Source organism: Rhea americana, unplaced genomic scaffold, assembly GCF_003343005.1.
Source record: "Rhea americana isolate MKP2758 unplaced genomic scaffold, rheAme1 scaffold_81, whole genome shotgun sequence".
In the NCBI taxonomy this organism is placed as follows: domain Eukaryota; kingdom Metazoa; phylum Chordata; class Aves; order Rheiformes; family Rheidae; genus Rhea; species Rhea americana.
The window spans coordinates 2843409-2865376 of record NW_028186990.1 but is presented as its reverse complement, the minus strand read 5'-3'; the positions used below and the strand labels follow the sequence as shown (position 1 = coordinate 2865376).

Here is a 21968-nt window from a genome sequence, read left to right as displayed (position 1 = left end):
TCAAGGCCCCTATTCCAGACGACAACCAGTGAGCTCAGGACACAGAAGGGTTTGGAGAAGGATGAGCATGACGCCAGACAGAGAAGAGTTGCTGGTCAGTCTGTCTGTGTGTTTGTGAGTGTGTAAAGGGATTGTTGAGAGAATCGTTTGACACGAATTAGAAAATTTAAATGGAGGGGTCAGCATCATTGTAACTAAATGATAATGACAACTCTTTGTTATTTTTTGGTTACTCTACTGAAACTTTTAAAATTAGGCTAAGCAATAAATTCTTGGCTTCACATATAAAGCACGTTCTCCTTATGGCCCATAAAAAGATTCTGGGAGCATCAGGTCTCCTTGAGGTAAAAGATCCAACTCTCACTCTGTAACTGGACAACATCTCTCTCGTCAGACATGCTCTTCCAAACTCTGCTGCTTCTTTAGACTGCGATGCAAGCAGTATTACTTAAAAAAAAAAAAAAATATTGCTCTGTAGCAGTGAACATGCTTTTGTTGGCATGGAAGATAATCAAGAGAATACACCTCTTTTAAGAGTGACCGGCCAATGTTGCTGGTCCTGTAGCCTGATGTTCAGATAGACACCTAGTTAGCTATTTTGTGAAGAAGAAAACTGGCCAAGAATGATAAAATATTTTAGGTATGCTATTCTCAAAATAAAAGTCACATGCAGCATGTAATCAGTTTCATGAGATGGAAAAGGGAAATGAAAAGCTAAATTAGTACCTCTGCAATGCCTGAAGTCTCACACAGAAAAGTCAACATGCTTGTAGCTTAAGCAAGTAGTCTGTTCTATATGCTTATTTTAAAATTCATCAAGGACACTCAAAGATCAAGCCAAAAAAAAAAAAAAAAAAAAAGAAACCTCAATCCAAACACTCAGTTTGGCTGGGCCACCCACACAGGGCTCCATGTCACAGGACTGCCATTAAAAGAAATTATTTTCTTCTACATGTATTTAATTTGCATCTATAAGCTGCTATTTATATAAAGTTACATGAGTTCTATAGAACATTAATGAAAAAAAGCTTGGAAAAGACAAAATATATTCTTAAAGTGAAACAATTTTGCAYATAAAAAAAAATACATTTATTTGTACCCATCTCTTCACCAAATACTTCCACATTAAGAATCTTGTTTAAATAAATAAAGTGCGCGCATGCATTCCTTCTCTTTCCCAATAGGGGCCTCAAATCATAGTGTATTATTCTTTAATTTTTATTGACCTGGTAATAATATTCTTTTAAAAATCACAGTGTAGAATGGCAGTCTCAGGCAAGTCTACATGAAATAGCGTTAGCATCACACACACACACACACACACAAAAACTCAGAAAACAATAAAAGTGTCTCTAACTGGGAGTTTCATTTAGTCAACAGAAATTAAAATGAAGAAAAAGTAGTGCTTTAAAACCTGCTGTAATTGTGACTTCTTTACCAGCGTAAAGAATACCAGTGTAAAGAATAACTTGCTAAGAATTACTATAGGCTAACTGAACRGTTAGCGTATATACTCAGTTTCAAATTTTTTCTTAACTAAAATGAAGTACTCAATTGGGATCTAAAGGCAACAACTCTTAAGAAACTTTTCATACATCACAGTATTTTTGAGTTCATAGTGTACCTTAACTTAAAGTTAGGTCATGCTAATTAACAATTAAATATCCAGTGAAGAAAGATCTTTGCAGTATTAATGTTATGCTGACCAAGTATAACCTGCTAGGGGTAAAAGTTTTCATCGGATTAAAATACCTAGAGTGTAACACACTTTGTAGGTTGTGCAATCATGTGTTTGAAATGTTATTGTTTACAAGAAGATACAAAGCTTGCAAACTAGACGAAAGAAGAATCAATTGGTTGAGAGGCAGAAAAACAAATGAAACATTTTCTACAGATGAACTTATTTTCACAGATAAATGGATTCCTAAAACTGTATTTTTCTTGCTGCTATTTTTGTCTTTAGAGATGCATTATGTTATTACACATCTATTTCTAAATCTAGAGTAGGATTTTAGATTTGTAAAAAAAATTGCAGAATGCAATCCAGCAGAGCAAAACATTTTTACCAGTGCTTTTCATGTGGACAGTAGGTTTCAAAATTAAAACATTCTGAATGCTACCATAATGGAACACTTTCCTCCAAACAAAAGAGCATGATAGGCAGTTGTAAGCAAATTAAAATTCTGGTTGAAATAATGTACATCTACAATATATACAAAATGAGAAAAAGCATTATTCACTGTAAATCCATTGTTCAAAAGTTCTGTGTTTTCACAGCATATTAGAAAGCAGGCAGCAAATAACTATTCAGAATTCTGTACCTGTACCATTTGCCAGTCACTTTATGTCCAAGTGGTTGAAAACAAGGCATGACATTAGGTACGTAAACATAAATTTTGTCGCACAAACAAATCTACTTGCCATATCTCAGGCTGTGAATAGCAACTTTCCCTTAGCCTCTACTTACTACTGAAGGGTGAGGAAAGACTTTTTTCCCCCATCTTATATACATATGGCAAATGCGACACTTTACTTACAGCTAAAATTTTCTCTCTGCTTTTCTCCACATGTCCAGACCCAATTATAAAAATAAAGGAAATTTTCAAATTGTTTTTAGAAAAACATCCTCAAACAATTGCACTGCAGAATTTCACTGACATTTCAGAAAATATTCTCCCTTAAAAGCTATCAAATGTGTTTTAAAGCATCTTGGCTAAATTTTCCTAGTCTCAAAAAAATAATTTCTTCAATTTTATACAGTTGTGTTTTGTTACATAATTGAATTACAGGTGTAGGACACTGAGACCATCTTTAGTCTGCAGGAATCATGCAAGTGATCAAGGCTCTTGGCGCCAGAGACTTTATCACATAACTCTTCTTTCAGCAATGGCTCTCGTACTTGAGCTTCCCCAAGATGATACAGTGCTTTTCTCAAAGTGCAGTTAAAACATTAGTTGGAGAGGCAGACATGAAATACGTATATTGTATTTTAACACTCAGGTGATTTAGGATATTAACTTCCACCAAAAGTCTCAAGGAGTCAGAGACAGCAAAGCTGAATTCAAAACTTCCCGTGACTCATGCCATTAGTGAGTTTCATAAATACAAAGTGGTCTAAATTATCACAGAAAGAAAGCTAAAAAGGGACCTGTGATTCTCACTTCAATACAGGTACCCCAAATTCTGCTCAACCCTGAGAAGAGGCAAGGATTTCCTTAGAAAGCAAAACAGTCCAAGAATCTATCTGCAAAAAATGCAACATCCAAAAGATACAAATTTCAAGTACAAACATAGCTCCCACCCTGTGGGAATGAACCTAGTTACAGAAAGACAATGGCTAAGTGTGAGTCTCTGTAGCTTTAACTTATTTGTAGAACATATCAAATTAGGAATATCATGGAGATAATAATGGTAATTATGTACTTCCTACTACAAACTGTAGTCATAACACTGAAGTCAACCTGTTCTATGTGTATCACTGAATAGTCAAAGTAACATGTTCTACTATTAGCCTGCACTGGACTTCTAGAAGAAGTAAAATGCAGACTGTATTTGTTTGTTAGTCATCTGAACAACCAAGACCTGTTTTCTCCTCAAGTTTTCTTCTAAGAATACATGTGGCCAAAAGAAATAATAAAAAAGAAGGAAAAAAAGAAACACCCCCAATACTGTAGACATTCTATAAACATTGAAAAAAAAAAATGTTTGAGAGTGCAATGATAGCTCAAGAGTCAAAGGCAGTACAGCTGGTGAGACTACCAAAAAACCACCAAAACATGAAAACAGGTCATTCTAACCACTTGCCTCTTCCCGTCTCTCTTCAGCAGAAGGAACTTTAAGCTCTCGCGCTGTGTCATCCTTGGGATCAAACAAATATATGTAATCTGAAGAGTAGCTAACAAGGATCTCTTGACCATCTTCACTATAACACAGAGATGTCACTCTGCAGGATTTGTTATTGAGATGAGGAGGAACAAATCGTGCTACCATTCCAACAGTGCCCCGACCAGCATAATTCCCTACATTAAAAACAAAACAAAAAAAACAAAAACAAAAACAAAAAAACACATTTACCATCACAAATTTTCAACTATCTTCTTCCAATACACTGTTATTTAACAACCAAAGGAAAACAACCAGAGAAAAGTGAAGTATCCTGTAGCTTCTGAAGTCTGTTAAATTGATTCTAAATAGTGACATATCATCTCTAGCTAGTATTTTATTTTTGTTACACTGTACGCACATTATTTAAATAGATGAATATACAAACACACTCATATGTCATACACCCATCACACAATGGTGCATGGATACTACCTATAAAATGGAACACAAATGGAACCTAACAACATTTACACAATAACAATTACAGATCACCACACAAATTAGGATGGAGCACATTGTTTTGGGAAAAGAAGAGGGGAGATATATCTGTAAATTTTCAAAGTTTTACACAATCTCAAAAATACTAGTTTTTCCTTCTCCTTTGTGATCAAAAAATGTTGCTCTTTTAAACTGCYTAACTACACCTATATATTGGACTTACACTTCCCTGACAACTCTCCTCCATTCCACATATTAAGCAATCTTAAATTCTAGAATTAAAAATTTATGTGCAGATTAAAATTATCTTAGAAAACTTCAACACTCAGAAAATCAGGATGTTTCAAAAAGCCTTCATTTATCACATAGCCATTTCTCATATGGCATAGACAGACAGACAAGTTCAGAGTTTATCATCTCATACTGTGTAAGGACTGAAAGCCCTAAATGAAAATCAGTAGCTTGCTCAGTACTGATAAGTCATGAAGTATCTTATCCTTGGGGTGGGGGGAGGGAGAACAAGACTATAATAAATATATTCAGACAAAAACACAGTTTTTGAATTTTTTTCTTTTCTTTCCTCTTCCCCTACAAGCCTGCATATCTGAATTTATCTTGTTGCAGTATTGTTACAATACAAGAGAAGGTATATTAATTTTTTTTTTTTAAATGAAAACCTTACCTAAGCATCTGAAGCATTCTGGTTTCTAACTAAAGATATTGCTACCTAAAAGCTACAAATGATGTTACATATAGCAACAACTACTGCAAAATTAAATACTTCATTTAACATTAAAGAGTTCATAAGATGTCTTCCTTTAAGAGTATATTCCAGTATAGCAGAGTAGAAGGTGAATAAAACTTAACTAAAATATAGGTGGACCGTTACAAGCTGCAATCTCTAGCTTTTAGAACCTTGCAATCTCATATTCCAAGATGAAAGAGGAGCTATTACAGAATTATTTTCTGCACTGAATATATTCTAAGATGAATTAAGAGGTTAGGTTTTCTTACCTTAAGATTTTTCTATTAGCAAATATTGCAGTGAAATGAACCCATTATTAAACAAACATAGATCTCAGATAAAAACATTCATTTCAGTTATTCACCATTTATTTTGAAAAAAAGAACCAGGAACTGGAACTGCAAGTGGTTAGAAAAGTGTACTGTAAGGTATGGTTCCTACCTGTTGCTCTTGTACCAAGCATTCGCCGATCATATATTCTTACTGAGCTATCAGAACAACCCACAGCAAGATAATATGGGATTGGTGGACAGATAGCAACAGAAGTGGCAGCACGCCGACAGTTTATTAAAATGTCCTGGAACAAATAAAAATACTGCATTTAAGTAACAGTTCTGAGCGTCTGAGGTACACACTTGTTTTTGCTCCAGGACAGCTTTGTTATTCAAGGAAGTGAAGTTTTTGAGAATCAGGTCTGGCACTGTGAAGACAGACTGTAAATATGTCAAATAGAAGAGCCACTGCACAGAAGGAAAACTATCAGAAAGAAACATGGTATGACATCAACTTAAAAAATCNAAAAAAAAAAAAAAAAAAAAAAAAAAAAAAAAAAAAAAAAAAAAAAAAAAAAAAAAAAAAAAAAAAAAAAAAAAAAATTGAAATATTTGAGGATAGGTAAGCATAACAAGCAGAGGTTTATAAACTGGCTTGCACACTGGATTTTCTTATGCAAATATAGATAGCTATTGAGTAGGTAGAGCAGCAAATACACAGGAAAAGTCTAACCTAATTTAAAAAATTAGAATAGATTTGGTTTATGGGCAGGTAATTAGATAGCTGAATTTACTGTAATTAGAGGCCAAAGAAACTCCTAGAACTGGGAAATATGCATAAAGCAGAACAAAGTTAATCAAGAACATGCAAGTATAATTCATATTTTGGTGTCAGTTTTCCTCCAATTCAATACTAAAATTGTTTCTGAATTCCAAACATAGGGGACAAAGCTAATACTTTACCTTCTAGGAAATAATACAAGTAATTAATCTGATCTAGCATAATTCATTACCAAGTACTTTCTTGTCATATTATGGAGGGACAAAGGATGCTCAAAGGGCAAGGCTGCTGCTGGTTTTCAAATTTAAGATCATATTTTTGCCTCTAACTCTGCACTCTATAATAATCAATATAACCCAAACTAAACTTCAGATTCAAGGTGGAATCTTTTCTACTACGTATGACACATTAAATCAAAATTGATAAGCTATTAAACTCCAGAGACTTTTATTAAAGAAAAAAAAAAATCCCMAAACTTTTTTTTTGTTTCTTGGGAAATATGTTGTCATCTCCACCAAGGACCCTGAAATCTATTATTTCTAAAAGCCTTACCAGGATTCAAATCCTATGTTTGTATGATGTACAGCTCTACATTTAGGTCATCTTTATTAAAAGATTTCACTCTTACATCTTTACAATCTTCCTTTGTGCAACTTGTTTTGATTCGAGTATCAAACCATCTTACAGTGCCGTCTTCACCACAAGAGAGGAAAGTATAGGGATCATTTGGTACTGTCATAATCTGCAAAAAAAAAGGGGGGAAAAAAAAGAAAAAAAAAGAAAAAAGAGCTAAGGAGTATTAATACTTCTAGAAATACCATTAATTTGGAAATAAAGCATCAGTATTTTGATGTAAAGACTGAAGCAATGACTCATCAGTCTTTCTTTTGAAATAAATGAAAAAGAAAAATGAAAAATTTGTAATGTTTCTTCATTTTCAAGAAAACAATAATTATAGGTCAAATCTTACAAATACTTCTATTGTCTTGTAAGAACTAACATGCATTTACTACTATCCGTTTTCAGATAAGTAATCAATTTGCTGTTATAATTCAACAGAAGTCCAGTTTATTTTCCATGAAGTAATATAGGGCAATAACAATCACAGCCAAAACCCTCAGAAGTCTGAATCACATCAAAATACTAAATGGCTTTTATTCCCATTGATCATTTCTTTGCATTCAAGAGAGCCCCCCCAACGCAGTTATGTTAGTCTGCTCCTCAATACATTTTTCCCCTGTTTTTAAAGGGAGCATTATATTGCATCATTTCCCTGATCTAAGATTTGCCCATACTAGGGAAGTCTCACACAGGATTAAAAAACATTTATTTTGTCCTGAGAATGTTGTTGAACACAGTGTAACATTTTAGGGACCCATGGTTTATTTTTGTCCACACTAATACTATTTCACAATATGAATGTAAACGTTACAGTACATACCTACACTTGCGTATGCCAATTTATACATGTGCTGTTTAAAAATATACAAACTACTTTATAAATGCTAAAAACAGAGTAATGGAGAGACAGTCTCCAATAAGTAATAGCTATTGTTTAATATATTTAAGTTCAAAAAAAAGCACACAGTATAAAAAAGTCCTTTTCTATCTACTGTATTTAACTTCAAAAATTGAGCTATACAATAATTTGACTGTATTGAAAAGATGATGGTAAGATTTATCCATGAAGCTATGTTCTCYTTCTAAAAGATAATTAATAGACAACAGAACAGCCACTGTGAGTAAAAATAAACTTTTAATAGCTTCATGTAAACTACAAATTCTCTCTAAGCACCTCTCTCCATCTCTATTCTCGGTGTTCTCCTCTAATTGCACAATTATCTCATAGTTCACAACAGTTCATAACAACCTACACAAATTTCCATAATTCTCTGTTGTGATGTGTTTTGTTAATGTCTGAAATTGTCACAAGCTCCAAGTTTCAAAGGCAGTATAAATCTAACTCACCATCAAATTTAGAGTTAGTATCTCAAGGCCAAGTTGTATTAGCTTTTCTTATTCAGAAAATCCAGTGGGACAAAGTTCTGTATTTAATATAAATGTTGTGGTTACACAGAGCTGGGCAGTAATGTCACCAAACTTAAAACAGGTTTTCCCACTCCAGAAGCCTTTTAATTTAATGTTAAAATATTAAATAGGTTTAAGACTTAGTAACAGGATTTATAATCTATAAGTATCTTTCCTTTCCAAAACATTTTACAAACATATCTTACCAACAACTTTCTGAAGATAGCTCAAACTACTAAGATTTGGATACGTTCAATGAAAACATGAGACATGTAAGGAGAGTCTGGTTGAAAACATCTTACCCTAGTCTTTATTGTCAGCTACAATAGCACATACAAATCTGCTCCCTTTTTCACCGCAGGGCAAAACAGATTAATATAATTAACTTCAAAAAAGATGCTGTGGTTAAAATAGTGAATGTAGTTTAGTGGACTTTGAGATGTCTTCCATTAACTGTATTCAAAAACAGTATAAACCACCACAGGAGTATCATACTACTGTGATTAAAAACAACAACAAAACACTGCCCTCTTGTTAATATTACTTGCTGAATAAAATCTTCTCCATCACCACCTTGACTGTGTAATCCAGTAGTTAAAACGTTGTACTGTCTTCAGTTAATGATACTGAAGATGATGACTATATCCCACACAGTTGCTGTTTAATTAAAACTATCCTATAAAGGACAACAACAAAAATTTCATCTTGCTTTCCTAGGTTGGTGGCTGCCCATATTTCTTCTAACATATTCTTCAATTTCATTGTCTCTTGTGACAAGTTTAATTTGTACTACCTCATAAACTTATATTTACATCTAGTCTAGCAGATAGCAATATGCATATCATTATTGATGACAACCACCACCAAAAAAAAGACTGAAACCTCACATTAAAGCCTCTTAAGTGCTATATTCTACCTAGTGTTACTAATCCTGACCCACAAGCATAACTGGCAATTGCTTTTATTGAATTTTTCCAGTTTGATCATTGGTTTGCAGCACCACCTGGTGTCAGTCACTTCATGTAATCCATCAAAAACAGTTGGACAACCCAATCTCAGACAGATGAAAATTTAACAGATTGCCAAAGTGGCTCCTCAGGGCAACACCTCCTCAAACTCTATCTTTCTTCTGTGGTACTCAGAGTAGCTTACTCCATGACTCCAAACTTCACTGCTCTAATTACACTCCTATCACTGCCTGACGGTTGCCTCAGCGTAGTACCCATAACCACTTCCCTGTTCTCAAGCTCAAAAACCTTTTATAAGTTGTAATATTCACAGCTAATTGCCCAGCAGAGGTACCAGCTGAGCATTAAACTGGCTGCCCAAGCCTGTAGCCCAAGCAGCAAAGGGGCTCCCATTTCCCTAGGCAGCCAGAAGGCAACAAACTGACAGACCCAGGTCCACATCTTTAAAAAACAGCATCTTGGCCACCAGATGCTCCTATGAAAAGGCTGGTATTATCTGAGATACAGCAAACTCCCAAGTCAATCTGCACAGAGTGATATAGAGCTTTCTATATATAGTGAACTTCAGTGAAAACTGAGGCAGTTTAAACTTGTGATTGGAGGCCATAAGGATTGAGGCTATTCAAAGAAAACAGTAGTTTTCTCAGTCAAAACAAACACATCTCAAAAATAAAAGCTGGTAGTGTAAGCCTGGAATGCAGAATGCTGTTTTGCAAAACGGAAGCCAAATACCTAGACTACTTGAATTCATCTCAAGCAAAAACCCATGAAAACAGATAAAGTTTGCTTGAGTGACCTACAGCATTACCCTGCAGACAAAAAGTGGTTTTGAGAAGTCTTCTGATTAAACATGTATAATCACAACCTTAAAGATACTTTTACTGTATGATCAGAAATGAATTCTGGCTGTGCTTCAGCCATCTTTTCTCACATAACCTCTCATATTTTTAACAAAGTATTCTAAAAATTTCTGTTCATTTAGCATATAAAGAGATTTAAAAACATGCCATGAAATAAGAGCTAAGCAATTAAAAAACATGGATATGATATTTTTTCCTCTGCGTGTATGTACTGTGTGGTTGTTTAAAAAACTTGACATCTACAACCTAAGAAGAAAATGTATCAATTCTATTTTAAGCATAGTAAGTTTTTCAAAAAACTAATTTTGCTATCATTAAAAAAGAAAGATATTCATTCCAACTTTAAGTAACACCTTCTTCACCTGCCAATTAGCATGAGCAAAACTTCGAAAAGAGGATTGAAAACGCTTGCTCTAAACTTACACAAACACTTAACTAAAATACAGAAATTTCTAAAATTGTAAATATATTTTTCAGATTATTTACATATGCTGAAATATAGGCATAGCTTTTTAAGATTTAAACAGTAAAAAAAAAAAAGGCATTAAACTACTGAAATGTTAAGTTTTGAGGAAAAAAATGGAAAATATAGTCCTCTCATAACCTATTTGAAAAAAAAAGTTTGCAGCACATTTAAATAAGTTTTTTTCTACAGAGGATTATTTTAGTGAAAGTTTATCAAGCTATTTTATTTTCAAAGAAAGTGGTCTCAAAGATATTCATCTTTGGAAAAATCCTCTATTTAGATAACAATTCTCTTTTAAAGMCAGTTCCCTAAGAGAAAAAAATGAGACAAGAAAAATAGAATAAAAAAAATCTTTAATTCTTTGTTAAGCACAGAAATAAACCTTCCATTGTCTGATTAAAATCCTTAACAACAATACAATGAAAGATGTATTACATCTATCTTAAAATTATCTTATGGTTCTGTAAGGTACCTCATAGGTTGTTCCATAGTGGCACGTATACTGGCATTGCCTGTTGGTCTCCGCATCTTGTTCAACATTAGTGTAAAAAATTACTCCATCTCCAGAACAAGATACAATCTGTTTGTCATTGGTGCATGGCAAGAATTTTGCACTAAAAATATTTGCCCTGTGTCCTGAGCGAATAGTTGTTAAAACCTAAAAAGAAAAGAAGAAAGGCTTTATGAGATTAATATTTTCAAAGCAAATAAAGAACGGGAAAATTATGACTCCAGTACTATAAAACTTCAGTTATGTACATGCTGCCAGCAATATATAGTTTCATATTAACAAAGAAGCTATTCTTAGAATAAATTTGGTCTAGAGAAAACATGGTTCTACAATAGACATTTACTTGTGTACTTTCCCAAAGTGGTTGGCAAAGTGAAAGAACTAGAATGCAGCTGTCTAAAGAATTTGTTTTATTTTTGATAATGTTAGTTACATATCACATCAGGATTCTCAAAGTAAAATTTTCAAAGTAAAACATTAGTCCAAGAACCAACATGTCTATCGGAGAAATTTAGAAGATTAGGAATACTGTGGGTCAAGGAAAATAYGTCATCCTAATCCAAGCCAACTGTATAAACTTTAAAAATTGTTTGTAATGATGATACTGTAGTAGATTTCATTTCTCTTTAAAKGGAATTTATTTTAAGAAAGGATGCTTTAAAAGCAGTCAAAAATAAATCTAAACACATTATTACAAGGCAGTAAACTAACAGCTGCATTAGTCTTTTTTTTTTTTTTTTAAGACAATAAACATAACACAATGAATGTCATCCATCTATAGCAAGGCAGAACGGCATATAATTTATTTTACCATGACAGTCAGTTTTATATACTTTGTCCTGACTCTTTATATTTCCTAACATACTATTGATTAGACTATTAAAACAAACTCTAAAGCTCCCAATCCTGTTACTCAAGACAGAGAAAATAAGCTAACAATTCTGAATAACAGGCATTAAAAAGACAAAAAAACCCACACCTCTTGCACATTTCATGAACAACAGACATACTACTAAGTCTTCTGTCAAGTGCCTGCTGTTTTATAATTGCATTTGTACATGTTGAAAAAGATTTATCTGCTCTTCTGTTACATAAATGCAGAAAACAAGAATAACTCAGCTGACTTAAAAAACAAAATATCCCCCTAGAGTCTCACTTAATTGCAACAACAGTACACAAGGGGGAAAAAATCCAAACTCTTTGCTTAGAAGCATGAATTTAAGTTACTTCATCTATTAAAATATGTTCACATATATTCACTTTGGAATATTGCCTTCCTCCACTCCCCAGCTGTCTTGGATACCTCTTCCTCCTCAGAAGAAGTCCCAGTACAACAGAAACCCCAGCCTGATGACATTGATCAGAGCTTTGTCAGACTGGCATCAATAAAAGAAAGGAATACACGGCATTTAGAAGCTACAGCTCATTTGAGGGAGCGGAGAAAAGAGACAACCTACCAGCACAGGCAACACTCCAGATTGCTATTACTTTCCCAGCACAGCTCTTCACGCAAAAGTATTTCTGTCTCTGCCACTTCCTATCCAAACTCCTACACGATACCAAACACACATTTTGGAACCCCCTTCCATATTTAACTTTTCAGCACCTCTTCAGGGTTTGGTCTTCAACTTCTCCGAGAAGGTGCGGGAAAGAGGACTTCACTGGAACATCAGTGCACAAGATCCCCAAAACTGAAGGACATAGTTCAGAGTGTATCTTCTAACAAACTATCAGCAGTTCCTTAAAGAGCAAACTATGGAARTCCTCCTACTACAGGATAGTTGCTAGCTGACAATAGTAGAAGTCCTTTGCAACATAATCCAGTTTAGTGCAGAAATAGAAAAGCACAGATCTCTACAACACTTTTCTCCACAAACCTGCTTCCCCTATTTTAGTACAAACTCCTCTCCACTTACATAGGTGCACTCACAAGGTAATGTAATTTCAAATGGTAATAAGGTATTTTAATTCAAATTGACACATCATTTCAATAATTTTTACATATAAAAACAACTCTATATTACCCTCAGCAAAAGCTAGACAATATTTTAAAGCTAAAACAAAACAGAGAACAATCTATCTCACTAAAAGCTTTCACAAGAACTAATGAATCATATTACTCATTCTGACACTAATCTGTTGCGAGGCCTTGTTGCTTTTGTGTCAGACCACCTACCATAAAATGGGATAATACCTATGTCACAAGGGATAACAATACTAGGGTTTTAAAGCACTGTGAGATTTTATTCCCATCTCAAAAATCCTATAAAGTGCCTGATATTATCTTAGTCAGATAATAATTAGTTGCTCTTGGAAAATAATAATAACAAGTCTTACTTGAAACATGCTGAGTATCCAGAAACAAACTTACCTTTCTGCTGTAAGGATTACTAATTACCAGATTGGTATCATCCGAACCAGATAAAATATATTCCCCTGTATCATTCCAGCAAATTGTGTTCACCTGTGTGAATTATTTAATAAAAATCAGTTTAGACCTAAACTATTTAAAATTTCTTCTGAACATATAGAATATTAAAATATCAATATAATATACTCATCCAACACTACAGAAATAGGAGTTAAACTAATTGAAATTAAGTCATTTCTAAGAAGCTAGCACAAAAAAATAGAAAAAAAAAAAAAAAAAAAAAAAGGTGCTTTTAAAACAAATTGATAAGGTAATCACCTGCTTCACCTATGGCCCTCCATTTGCACCTCAATTGCTCCATTTGCTCCTGAAGATGATGTGAAAATAGCCCATCAGGAAAATTAAGCCTTCCAACAAAGGCTTCAGTACCCAGAATTGTACATAATTAGTACATTAACGTCCCACATATACTCCAAAGAGTTCTCTGAATTTTAATTGGAAGGCATCACAGTGCTTTCATTATTATATCTTCAGGTTATCCAAATTCTGAACATCCATTGCTCTATACACTTTTCAATTACCACACCTTCTCAGGGATCTTGTGAAAGCCCACTTGTGAGAAGCACTGTAGAATCCATCCCAGAACCCTTTCTGAGAAAGGTGAGTATGCTTGGAAAGAAGAATCCTAAAGTGAGGTACAGAATGATATTGGAAGAACTTCACAATACATTTACCTTTCAATTTTTCTTTTCACAAAGCTTTATTTTATTAATACAATACTAAATAMAAGTGTAAAAGCACTTAAGTCCGGGAAGCTCAGAAAGTATCCTTACAGTAACACACCTACAAGCATTAACTCATGCACAAAGATGACCATTATTATTATTATTATCCATGACCATTATTATTTCATGTATTCTTTAATATTATTTTAACTGTTGAACTGAAGCTATTAATATTTTCTGTTGGCAGAATAACTGCCTTAGTGTGTTATACCAGTGTAGACTTGTGCTCTCTTTTTTGATTGAAAAGTCTCATTCTGAGCCCAAAACATTGTTTTGTTTAAAATAAAAGCATCAATTTTAGTTATAATTTTAATCATAAGTTGCCTGGGGTGCTTAATTAGGCAGAGCTGCAAAATCAGGATTAGTTGTTTCAGATGGATCACAAGGGCAAGAGGAAGGAATTACCACAACTGGACCATACTAACTGGGGAGTTTTGAATCAAGTATTACCACACTGAGGGCATGGGAGGGAAGGCAAGGAGAGAGAAATCTTAGTGTTACATGCCTATGGCAGAGCGAGCTCAATGCTTATGAGCATTCAAACAGTATAAAGAATCATTAGAAATGAACACAAAAGCAAACACTATTCTGTCAGTGCATAAATCCATGTGTGGCAGATCCACATCTTCTACACCATGCAGTTTTGGTTCCTATTGCCTTCCCATATTCTCCTTATTACAGCCCATTCAGAATGAGAAAGTATGGAAAAGGATGACTAGAGTGATGATATGTACCTAACACTTTTTACTGAAAGAAGCAATTAATTTGTACTGGGGTTTTTCAGTCCATTCAAAAATAAAAGACAGAGGGTATTTCAGAATCTTGTAAAAAATCACAAACAACATGGAAAAAGAAAGAAACAACTTTTCATGATTCTTTACAATAAAGGCAATTGGAGGCCATCAATGCAACCATCATGACAGATCCAAAATAAAAAATGGTTTTCCTACAACATTTAATCACAACTGCAGAATTTACTGACAGATCATGTCCTCATCACCAGAAGTGGAAGAGAACAAATGTATTCAAAGAAAAACAAAACAAAAAAAAAAACTAAAAAATATAACTTTCACCTCTCTCTGTCCATTAAACTCTGGTATGTTCTCTATCACATCCATCAAGCATTGTATGCTTGCCCAGTGGCTGGTGCCACACATGCGAGCGCAGGACTCTGGACAGTGCAGCCCCATAGGAAAGGGGTTTGCTCTGGGGCGCTCCCCAGGAGTCAACAACCCTGGGTGCACCATGGCTGGAGTCACCACACATGACTGATGAGTCCAGACAAAGAAGTGACACAGCAGACCCATACCACAGGCACCTTGGTGAGGTGGAGCCATTTCCCTCAGAATGGCCTGGTAATGGGCACCTTTGCGACCCACTGAGCAGGGCTCGGGGCTGAGCACCAGGTCACCTGCTGATGTATTGCCTGGAGCCCTGCAGCCTTGGTAGGGCTGTGGGCTGKTGTTGTTCTGACTGGGTATAAATGGGAGTAAGCCACATACACATGGTGTGGACTGAGACCCCTGGTCAGCTGGCCTGCAGACCCAAGGACCCACCTGTCAGTGGAGGTGTCCCTGATGTCAACCAGGTGGCAAGGAGAAAGTGGGGAAAATTAGACGGGAGGGGTGGTCTGTAAGGGCAAAAGCAGTCGCTGTACTGTGCACCTGTTGCTTGAAACACCTTGGAARGCTGGCCCTCAAGGAAAGGGTAAGACCAGTCGTCGTACTGTGCACCTGTGATTAAACTGTTGCACTCTGCTAAGTATATACATTTTTGGTGCTGTTATATTTCTAACTTTGCTATATTGTTAGCTTTGTTATAACCTCTTAGCTCTACTAAATTCTCACACTTGACAAAGGATGCTCTCTCGAGCTCAGCACAACTGACCCAAGAACCCAGAAGAAAGCCAGCCGCCCCTCGAGAGGCATGTCACACACTGTSTCTCTAGTTTCTCAACAATCTGTACTTGCCACTGTCAGAGCCAAGTTATCAATCAGGCTCAGCTGAGCCTTGGTATGACCTAGTATGGCGGCCCTTAGGATTTTATAACCCTGGCTCTCAATCACCAAGAATGGAGCATTCAACTTGCTCCCAGATCCATCAAACATTGAATTAACCTGACAACCACAGTAGCTAAAAATGTAGTCAAAYACAGCAGAGTATTACAGCTAGTGAAAACACAAAAACCAAGAAAGTTAATTTTCACTTATGTTTCCTTTCAGGCAGAAAAATTCTATGATTGCCTTARGGCAACCAAAATGCTAGTACCAAGATACAAGAACAGAAACAAGAACAAACAGCAGAAAAAACAAGGAAGCTATAAAAATTAAGAAACAATGTGAAGAAGAAGAGSTAGTACAAAAATGAAACAAAGCGAGTGGTCCCCCCAAAAAACTGACYGACAGGAATGCAGAGAGAAAGTATAGAAAGGTGCAAAGGGGAAGCACAATGATTTTCTGTAACAAGCCTACACAATATATCATTCTCCTTTCAAATTCTGGTTTTCTCAGGGTTGACCAGTTATAACATACTCTACACAGGCTGAATTTGTTCCACAACAAAAATGAAGATGACTTCACCAAATGTGTTTTAGAAGTCTACAGCTAMACACACTTTCTATTTCTTGCCAGACCACCTTCTGAGTATTACTCTTTTAACAGAGTACCACAGTCTTTCAGTGGAATAAGCTATTTTAGATTTTTTTTTCTAGAGAAAATTGATCTTCCAGCAAGTGATCACTTAATAAAGTGCATTACTCAATGTTCAGTACAACTTAATGAGCAGTGTACAACCCAAATGAATATATCAATCACTAAGGACCATCAGCTCAAAGCTGATGTCCCATTCCCAGATAGCAAATCCATTATTAAAACAGAGACCAGCTAGAAAATGGGTTTGTATTTCCACTCTATGGAGAAAAAACCACAGATCTACTACCTACCTTCACAGCCAATAACTACAATGCTCAGCYAAAAGCATAATGTAACAATGTTTACAAAAAGGGTCTGCAATTCTTGGAAAGAGGTGTTTGAGACAGAAGAAATGATACACTAAACAGAACTGACAGAGGATTACCAACAAGACAAAAACTGTCAAAGGGTCTGTAATTAGCTTTTTCTATTAAGTGTTCCATATGTTATCTTATGTATCTTTTTTTTTTTCCTTCTTCTTTTTTCTTTCCTTCTTCTTCTGGCCTTGAAAGGAAGCAGCAGGCACTTCTAATGAATTAATTGAATAGTTAAAAACATATTTACTATATCTGTCTTCTCCTAAAAGGAAATGCAGGAAGCAGTACAGCCAATCCTTAAAAGACTGAAAACGCAAGCCCATCACTCCTACGCAACCTAACAGCAGAATTAACTCTTTTTGTGAACAGGATAGATTAGCAGCATACAAGAAAAAAGGAAACAGAAATGACTTGAGATAATCAGAGTATCAGAAAGATGTCCCAAGCAAGGAAAAGGACGAAAAAAGAATTACTTTTCTTTTTTTGAAAGAAAAGATAAAAATGCAAATTCTAACAAATGCTAAACATCCTTTCTACACTAATTTAAGCATAGCTTTGAGGACAACATCTAAAAATGACTTGCTCACAAGTACTATCCTGAGGGAGAGGTATGCCACTGATTTGTTACTGAACTGAATGTCTATAGATAGAAATGAGAAATTATCCCTCCAGGTGATCCTCTTTCCTCTAATTTAAAATGTAGTATTTCCTCATGTCAAAGGCTCCATTTACCTATATATTCTACAGTTCTTCAAAAAAAATTTCATAGCACCAGAACTGGAAGAAAAAATAAATGATATTTTATTCCAATTCAACATGTTTTAGAAATGCTTTTTCCTTCCCTTCTTCTTCCTTCTCTCCCATTTCATTACTGCTCATCCAAATAAATTCTCTTTCAAAGTGTTTTCTCCTTTGGGTATAGTCACTTCAAACAGAAAGCATCTCACCTAGTTTTAGGCACCTACAGCTGAACTCCTCATCCTCTCAAGCTCCATTTATAGTTAATAGGAGAAAACAAACAAAAAAAAAACTTCTACTAGGTTAGATACCACCTCATTTTCAATTGGACAATGTGAATCTTGCTGAAAGAGGCAAACTGTGCCCTAGAAGGAGGGTAATGTTACATAAAGCAGACATCATCAATGAGGTAGACTTATTCAGTGATTCTGTTTTATTGCCAGAAACTGTATCTTTAAATGAAGTTATAGAACAAAGGTAAGAGATACAAGAAAAATGGAATATTGCACTACTTCAGAGACAGTGGTATCAAAATCATGAGTTAAAAATACTCATATCCCAAACAGAAAGGTGCTATGGTAACATTAATACTATGAGAATATGTACAGTTAAAGTAATTCAGTGAACTATCAGTCTGCTCCAGGTTCAAAAAGATTTTATCAGTGTGATTACACATACAGTCTCATCTCCCACAAGATGCATCTCTTATGCTACATATAGATCAAATGCTAGGTAGGGAGTTTGACTTTAGAATTTACTTTTCTCCTCAATTAAGGAAAAACAAAGTCTTGCTTAAGTATGTTATCTACTATGTCCAAAAACACAGCTTCTTTACTTAGAAAATACTGTTAAACAAACAAACAAAAAAATTTAAGACAATTATGACATTCATTCCTCACAGAAGAAATGCATGCTGATAAAGCAATTGTGCAAAAAATCCTAATATGCTCATTTAGCATTTTCTGATACAAGCATTTTATTCTGCAAATACATCACAATTTCATTTACAACTTAATTTACTTCATTTCTCATATTTCTTAACTAAAGAGTAAAGAATTAATTGAATGGTTATTAGCCATAGAAGATCATTCCCTGCAAAAAATTACAGTAAATGAAGTAAGAACACTTAATATCCCACTCTTTTAAAGATGAGTAGTTCTGAGCAAATTTGATTTCTCAAGATGGCTTTCAAATTGTACCCAAGTTCTTAAACATCTGCATATTAAAAGTCCATCATTAAAATATTTTCCACACAACAAACCAATGAAGCTGGGCCACATCTTAAAAACTATCACAGTCATTTTAAAACATATTTTCAACTACATACTTACCAGATAGGTTCAAGCAATAGCCAATACCAAATCTGAAATTTTTGTCACATCATACAGAGGTACTTAACTAAATACATACATTTTATACAACTAGCTACATATTASTCTTCTCCTATCTCTCTTTTTCATAGATGAGAACGACTATTTTTACAAGAAAGCAAACAAAAGAATAAAAAACAATTTCAGAGGAAAAAAAATCTGAAAATTTTCACCCCAAGTACACTTGAGAAGATGAAGCGCTACGAAAACAGAATCTTCAGATTCTTAGAAAATCAGCACCATGTGTACTTGAATGTTGAAACTGTATTTGTAGCCAGTATAGCAGAAGTAGCCTGCTTTKTAGATATTGTAGTTCTAAACTTCACCTTTTTCAGACATCTGAGACTCTTAAAAATACAACCAAGTCAAAATTATACTTATGATCTCAAGCCAGAAAGTGACATTTTATTCAAACACTCTTTAAAACTAGCAGCATGACTTCCATTAAGTTAAAATTGGTAACATTTCTTAATTAAAACTACAAGTGTAAAGATCTTTATCTTGAGCTGCTTGCATCTGAACAGTTTTTTAATTAAAGGTATTAAAATCCAAAATTTACCTTTGTATTTTTACTTTTTATGAAGTATCTAATATTCCATCACTTTTCTGGTATTTTGTATGACAAAGAACTCTCTAAAAACCGTGATGATCACCTACTCTATTTGTCAAAGACAGTATAGCAGAGTCCTGTCACAACAGCTGTAATCTCTTAAGATCGGAGCAGAGATTTAAAGATATCCACTACTCCAGTAATCCTCTGCTGACAAATACCCCCAGCTTGTATTTTAACTTGTTTTTTTAACATCAATGAATCAAAAACAGTGTGYCTGCTATAGAATGGGAGCACTGGACATAAAGAACAAACGTACACACACACACTCTTCAACCTGTAAAATCTTTTCTTTAAAAGAATATAGTTTATAATATTTGGACCACTTTCAAAAACTAAGCAGTTAAATAATGAATATTTTAAGTTATGTTATTGACTTTCAGGGAATGGCTTGTTTTTGTCGTCATTATTGTCTCTTTAAATAAGTAACAAATCATTCAGCACTAACAGATTTAAGTCAACGAAACATGCACAATACTACTAAAAATTCAATTTAAAAGCTTAATATAATAGTTGTAATTGAAAAAATAAGTAGGTGTTTTTCTGATGTAAGAGATTAATTCATTTGGTATTAGGACGTAGTATTAAAGTATTGGAATGGATGAAGTCCTTTGTTTTTTCTCAAAGGTAAAGCGTCAGCCGCTTAAGAAGAAACAAATGCCTACAGGATTCAGATGTAGGTCTCAACAAGTTTCCAGCTCAGTTTTGATATGTGGTATTTGCATTTTTATAAAGAAACTCTCACTGTGGCAACAAAACCAAATTTCACATCCTTTAACGAACAAAAATGCAACGGGTTACTTACACAGCCATCATGCACGTTCAAGGTTGCTTCAAGTTTTAATCTTTGGATAAATTCTCTTCTCCCTATAAAGAAGAATATTAATTATTTACTCTTTCAGAAAGATAAAACTGAAGCAGCACTTAAGAGCATATGTTAGGTACTAATAGGTAAAAACCTAAACAATACAGAACCAGAATATAGCGTCCTAATTTTTCAGATGCTAAGGCAAGTATCACATTTGTTAGCTGTTCCACCACCTTTAAAAAGACCGTAGAAATAATGAAATTAACATTTCACAGCTGGTATTTCTTCTGAAACTAATAGCCATACAGCAGAAAATAACCCTAGAGTTATTTGATCAACTTAGCTAAAGACAACAAGTATAACATAGTTCACGAATATAACATTTTGCATAGGAGTACAGGGGAAGAAAGTGTGTTTGGATTCAAACAGAAAGTGAAACATGGTCCCACACTATCAGCAAAGAAGTAGAAACTGATCTTCCAAGTACTGTTTACAGTCCTTCATTTCCACTTAACCTAGAGAAGCCACCAGCTTCAATTTTGTTATTAATATTTGCATTTTGAAATGCAACAAAAGCAACTAGACAKAAGTCCAGTACCATTCCACTTGATACATATTTATATGATAAAACATAAAGGAAGCTTTTGGAAAGATGACATAAAAGCAGGAGAAGAAGAAGGAGAAGAAAGAGAAGGGAGAAAAAAAGAAAAAAGAAAGAGAGATCCATAAACATATACTAAATAATACCAAGGTCTCATGAATTTTACGTCCTTGTTTCGCCTAAGGGAGCTGATGTGCAACTGCACTTAAAAAAAAACTACCACGCTATATACACTAAGAGCAAAAAATAAGATGTATAAAAAAGTGACTACTGAACCGAGTACTTAAATAGCTTCAACTTTCATTTAGAGTGTCCACATGCTATATAAACCGGTATGAATGAACCTAATAATACCAGGAAAAGCACTTTCAGAGAAGGCAAACACTAATAGCCAAATCCTTTTGCTTAAATCATAAAAGTGTTTAAACTCAAGGACCATTATCTTTTTCACCTTGTGTTTGTACAACTCGGAACAGAACTCTAGGAAACAGCATTAGATCGCAAGGCTATGTTAGGTTGCATTCTTTTCTAATACCAAACCTACTAAATTCACTTCAGATTCAACTTCCTTATAGGAAATTAAGGAGGTGAGGAGAAAAAAATGCAATGAAAGATTAACCCTCTCCACATCTGAACATCCTAGATTTTAGAACTTGTTTTGGTCTAGCACAAGGAAGAAACCATTTCAGAGCCCAGAGTTGCCTCTGACACCCTAGCACAAATC

General features: G+C 34.5%; 1 protein-coding gene across 1 annotated transcript in view; it reads right to left on the bottom strand.

Annotated features, from left to right (window-relative positions):
• The window catches only part of DCAF6 (DDB1 and CUL4 associated factor 6), a gene marked incomplete at its 5' end in the record, with an annotated part of 74471 nt that extends 53765 nt beyond the window's left edge, over positions 1 to 20706 (bottom strand). The window contains 6 exons of the mRNA XM_085323053.1: positions 3805 to 4019; positions 5510 to 5645; positions 6750 to 6863; positions 10916 to 11101; positions 13326 to 13418; positions 20641 to 20706. Of these exons, the coding sequence (XP_085179179.1) occupies positions 3805 to 4019; positions 5510 to 5645; positions 6750 to 6863; positions 10916 to 11101; positions 13326 to 13418; positions 20641 to 20706 (810 nt within the window). The remainder of the gene's footprint in view (positions 1 to 3804; positions 4020 to 5509; positions 5646 to 6749; positions 6864 to 10915; positions 11102 to 13325; positions 13419 to 20640) is intronic.
• Positions 20707 to 21968: the final 1262 nt, after the last annotated feature.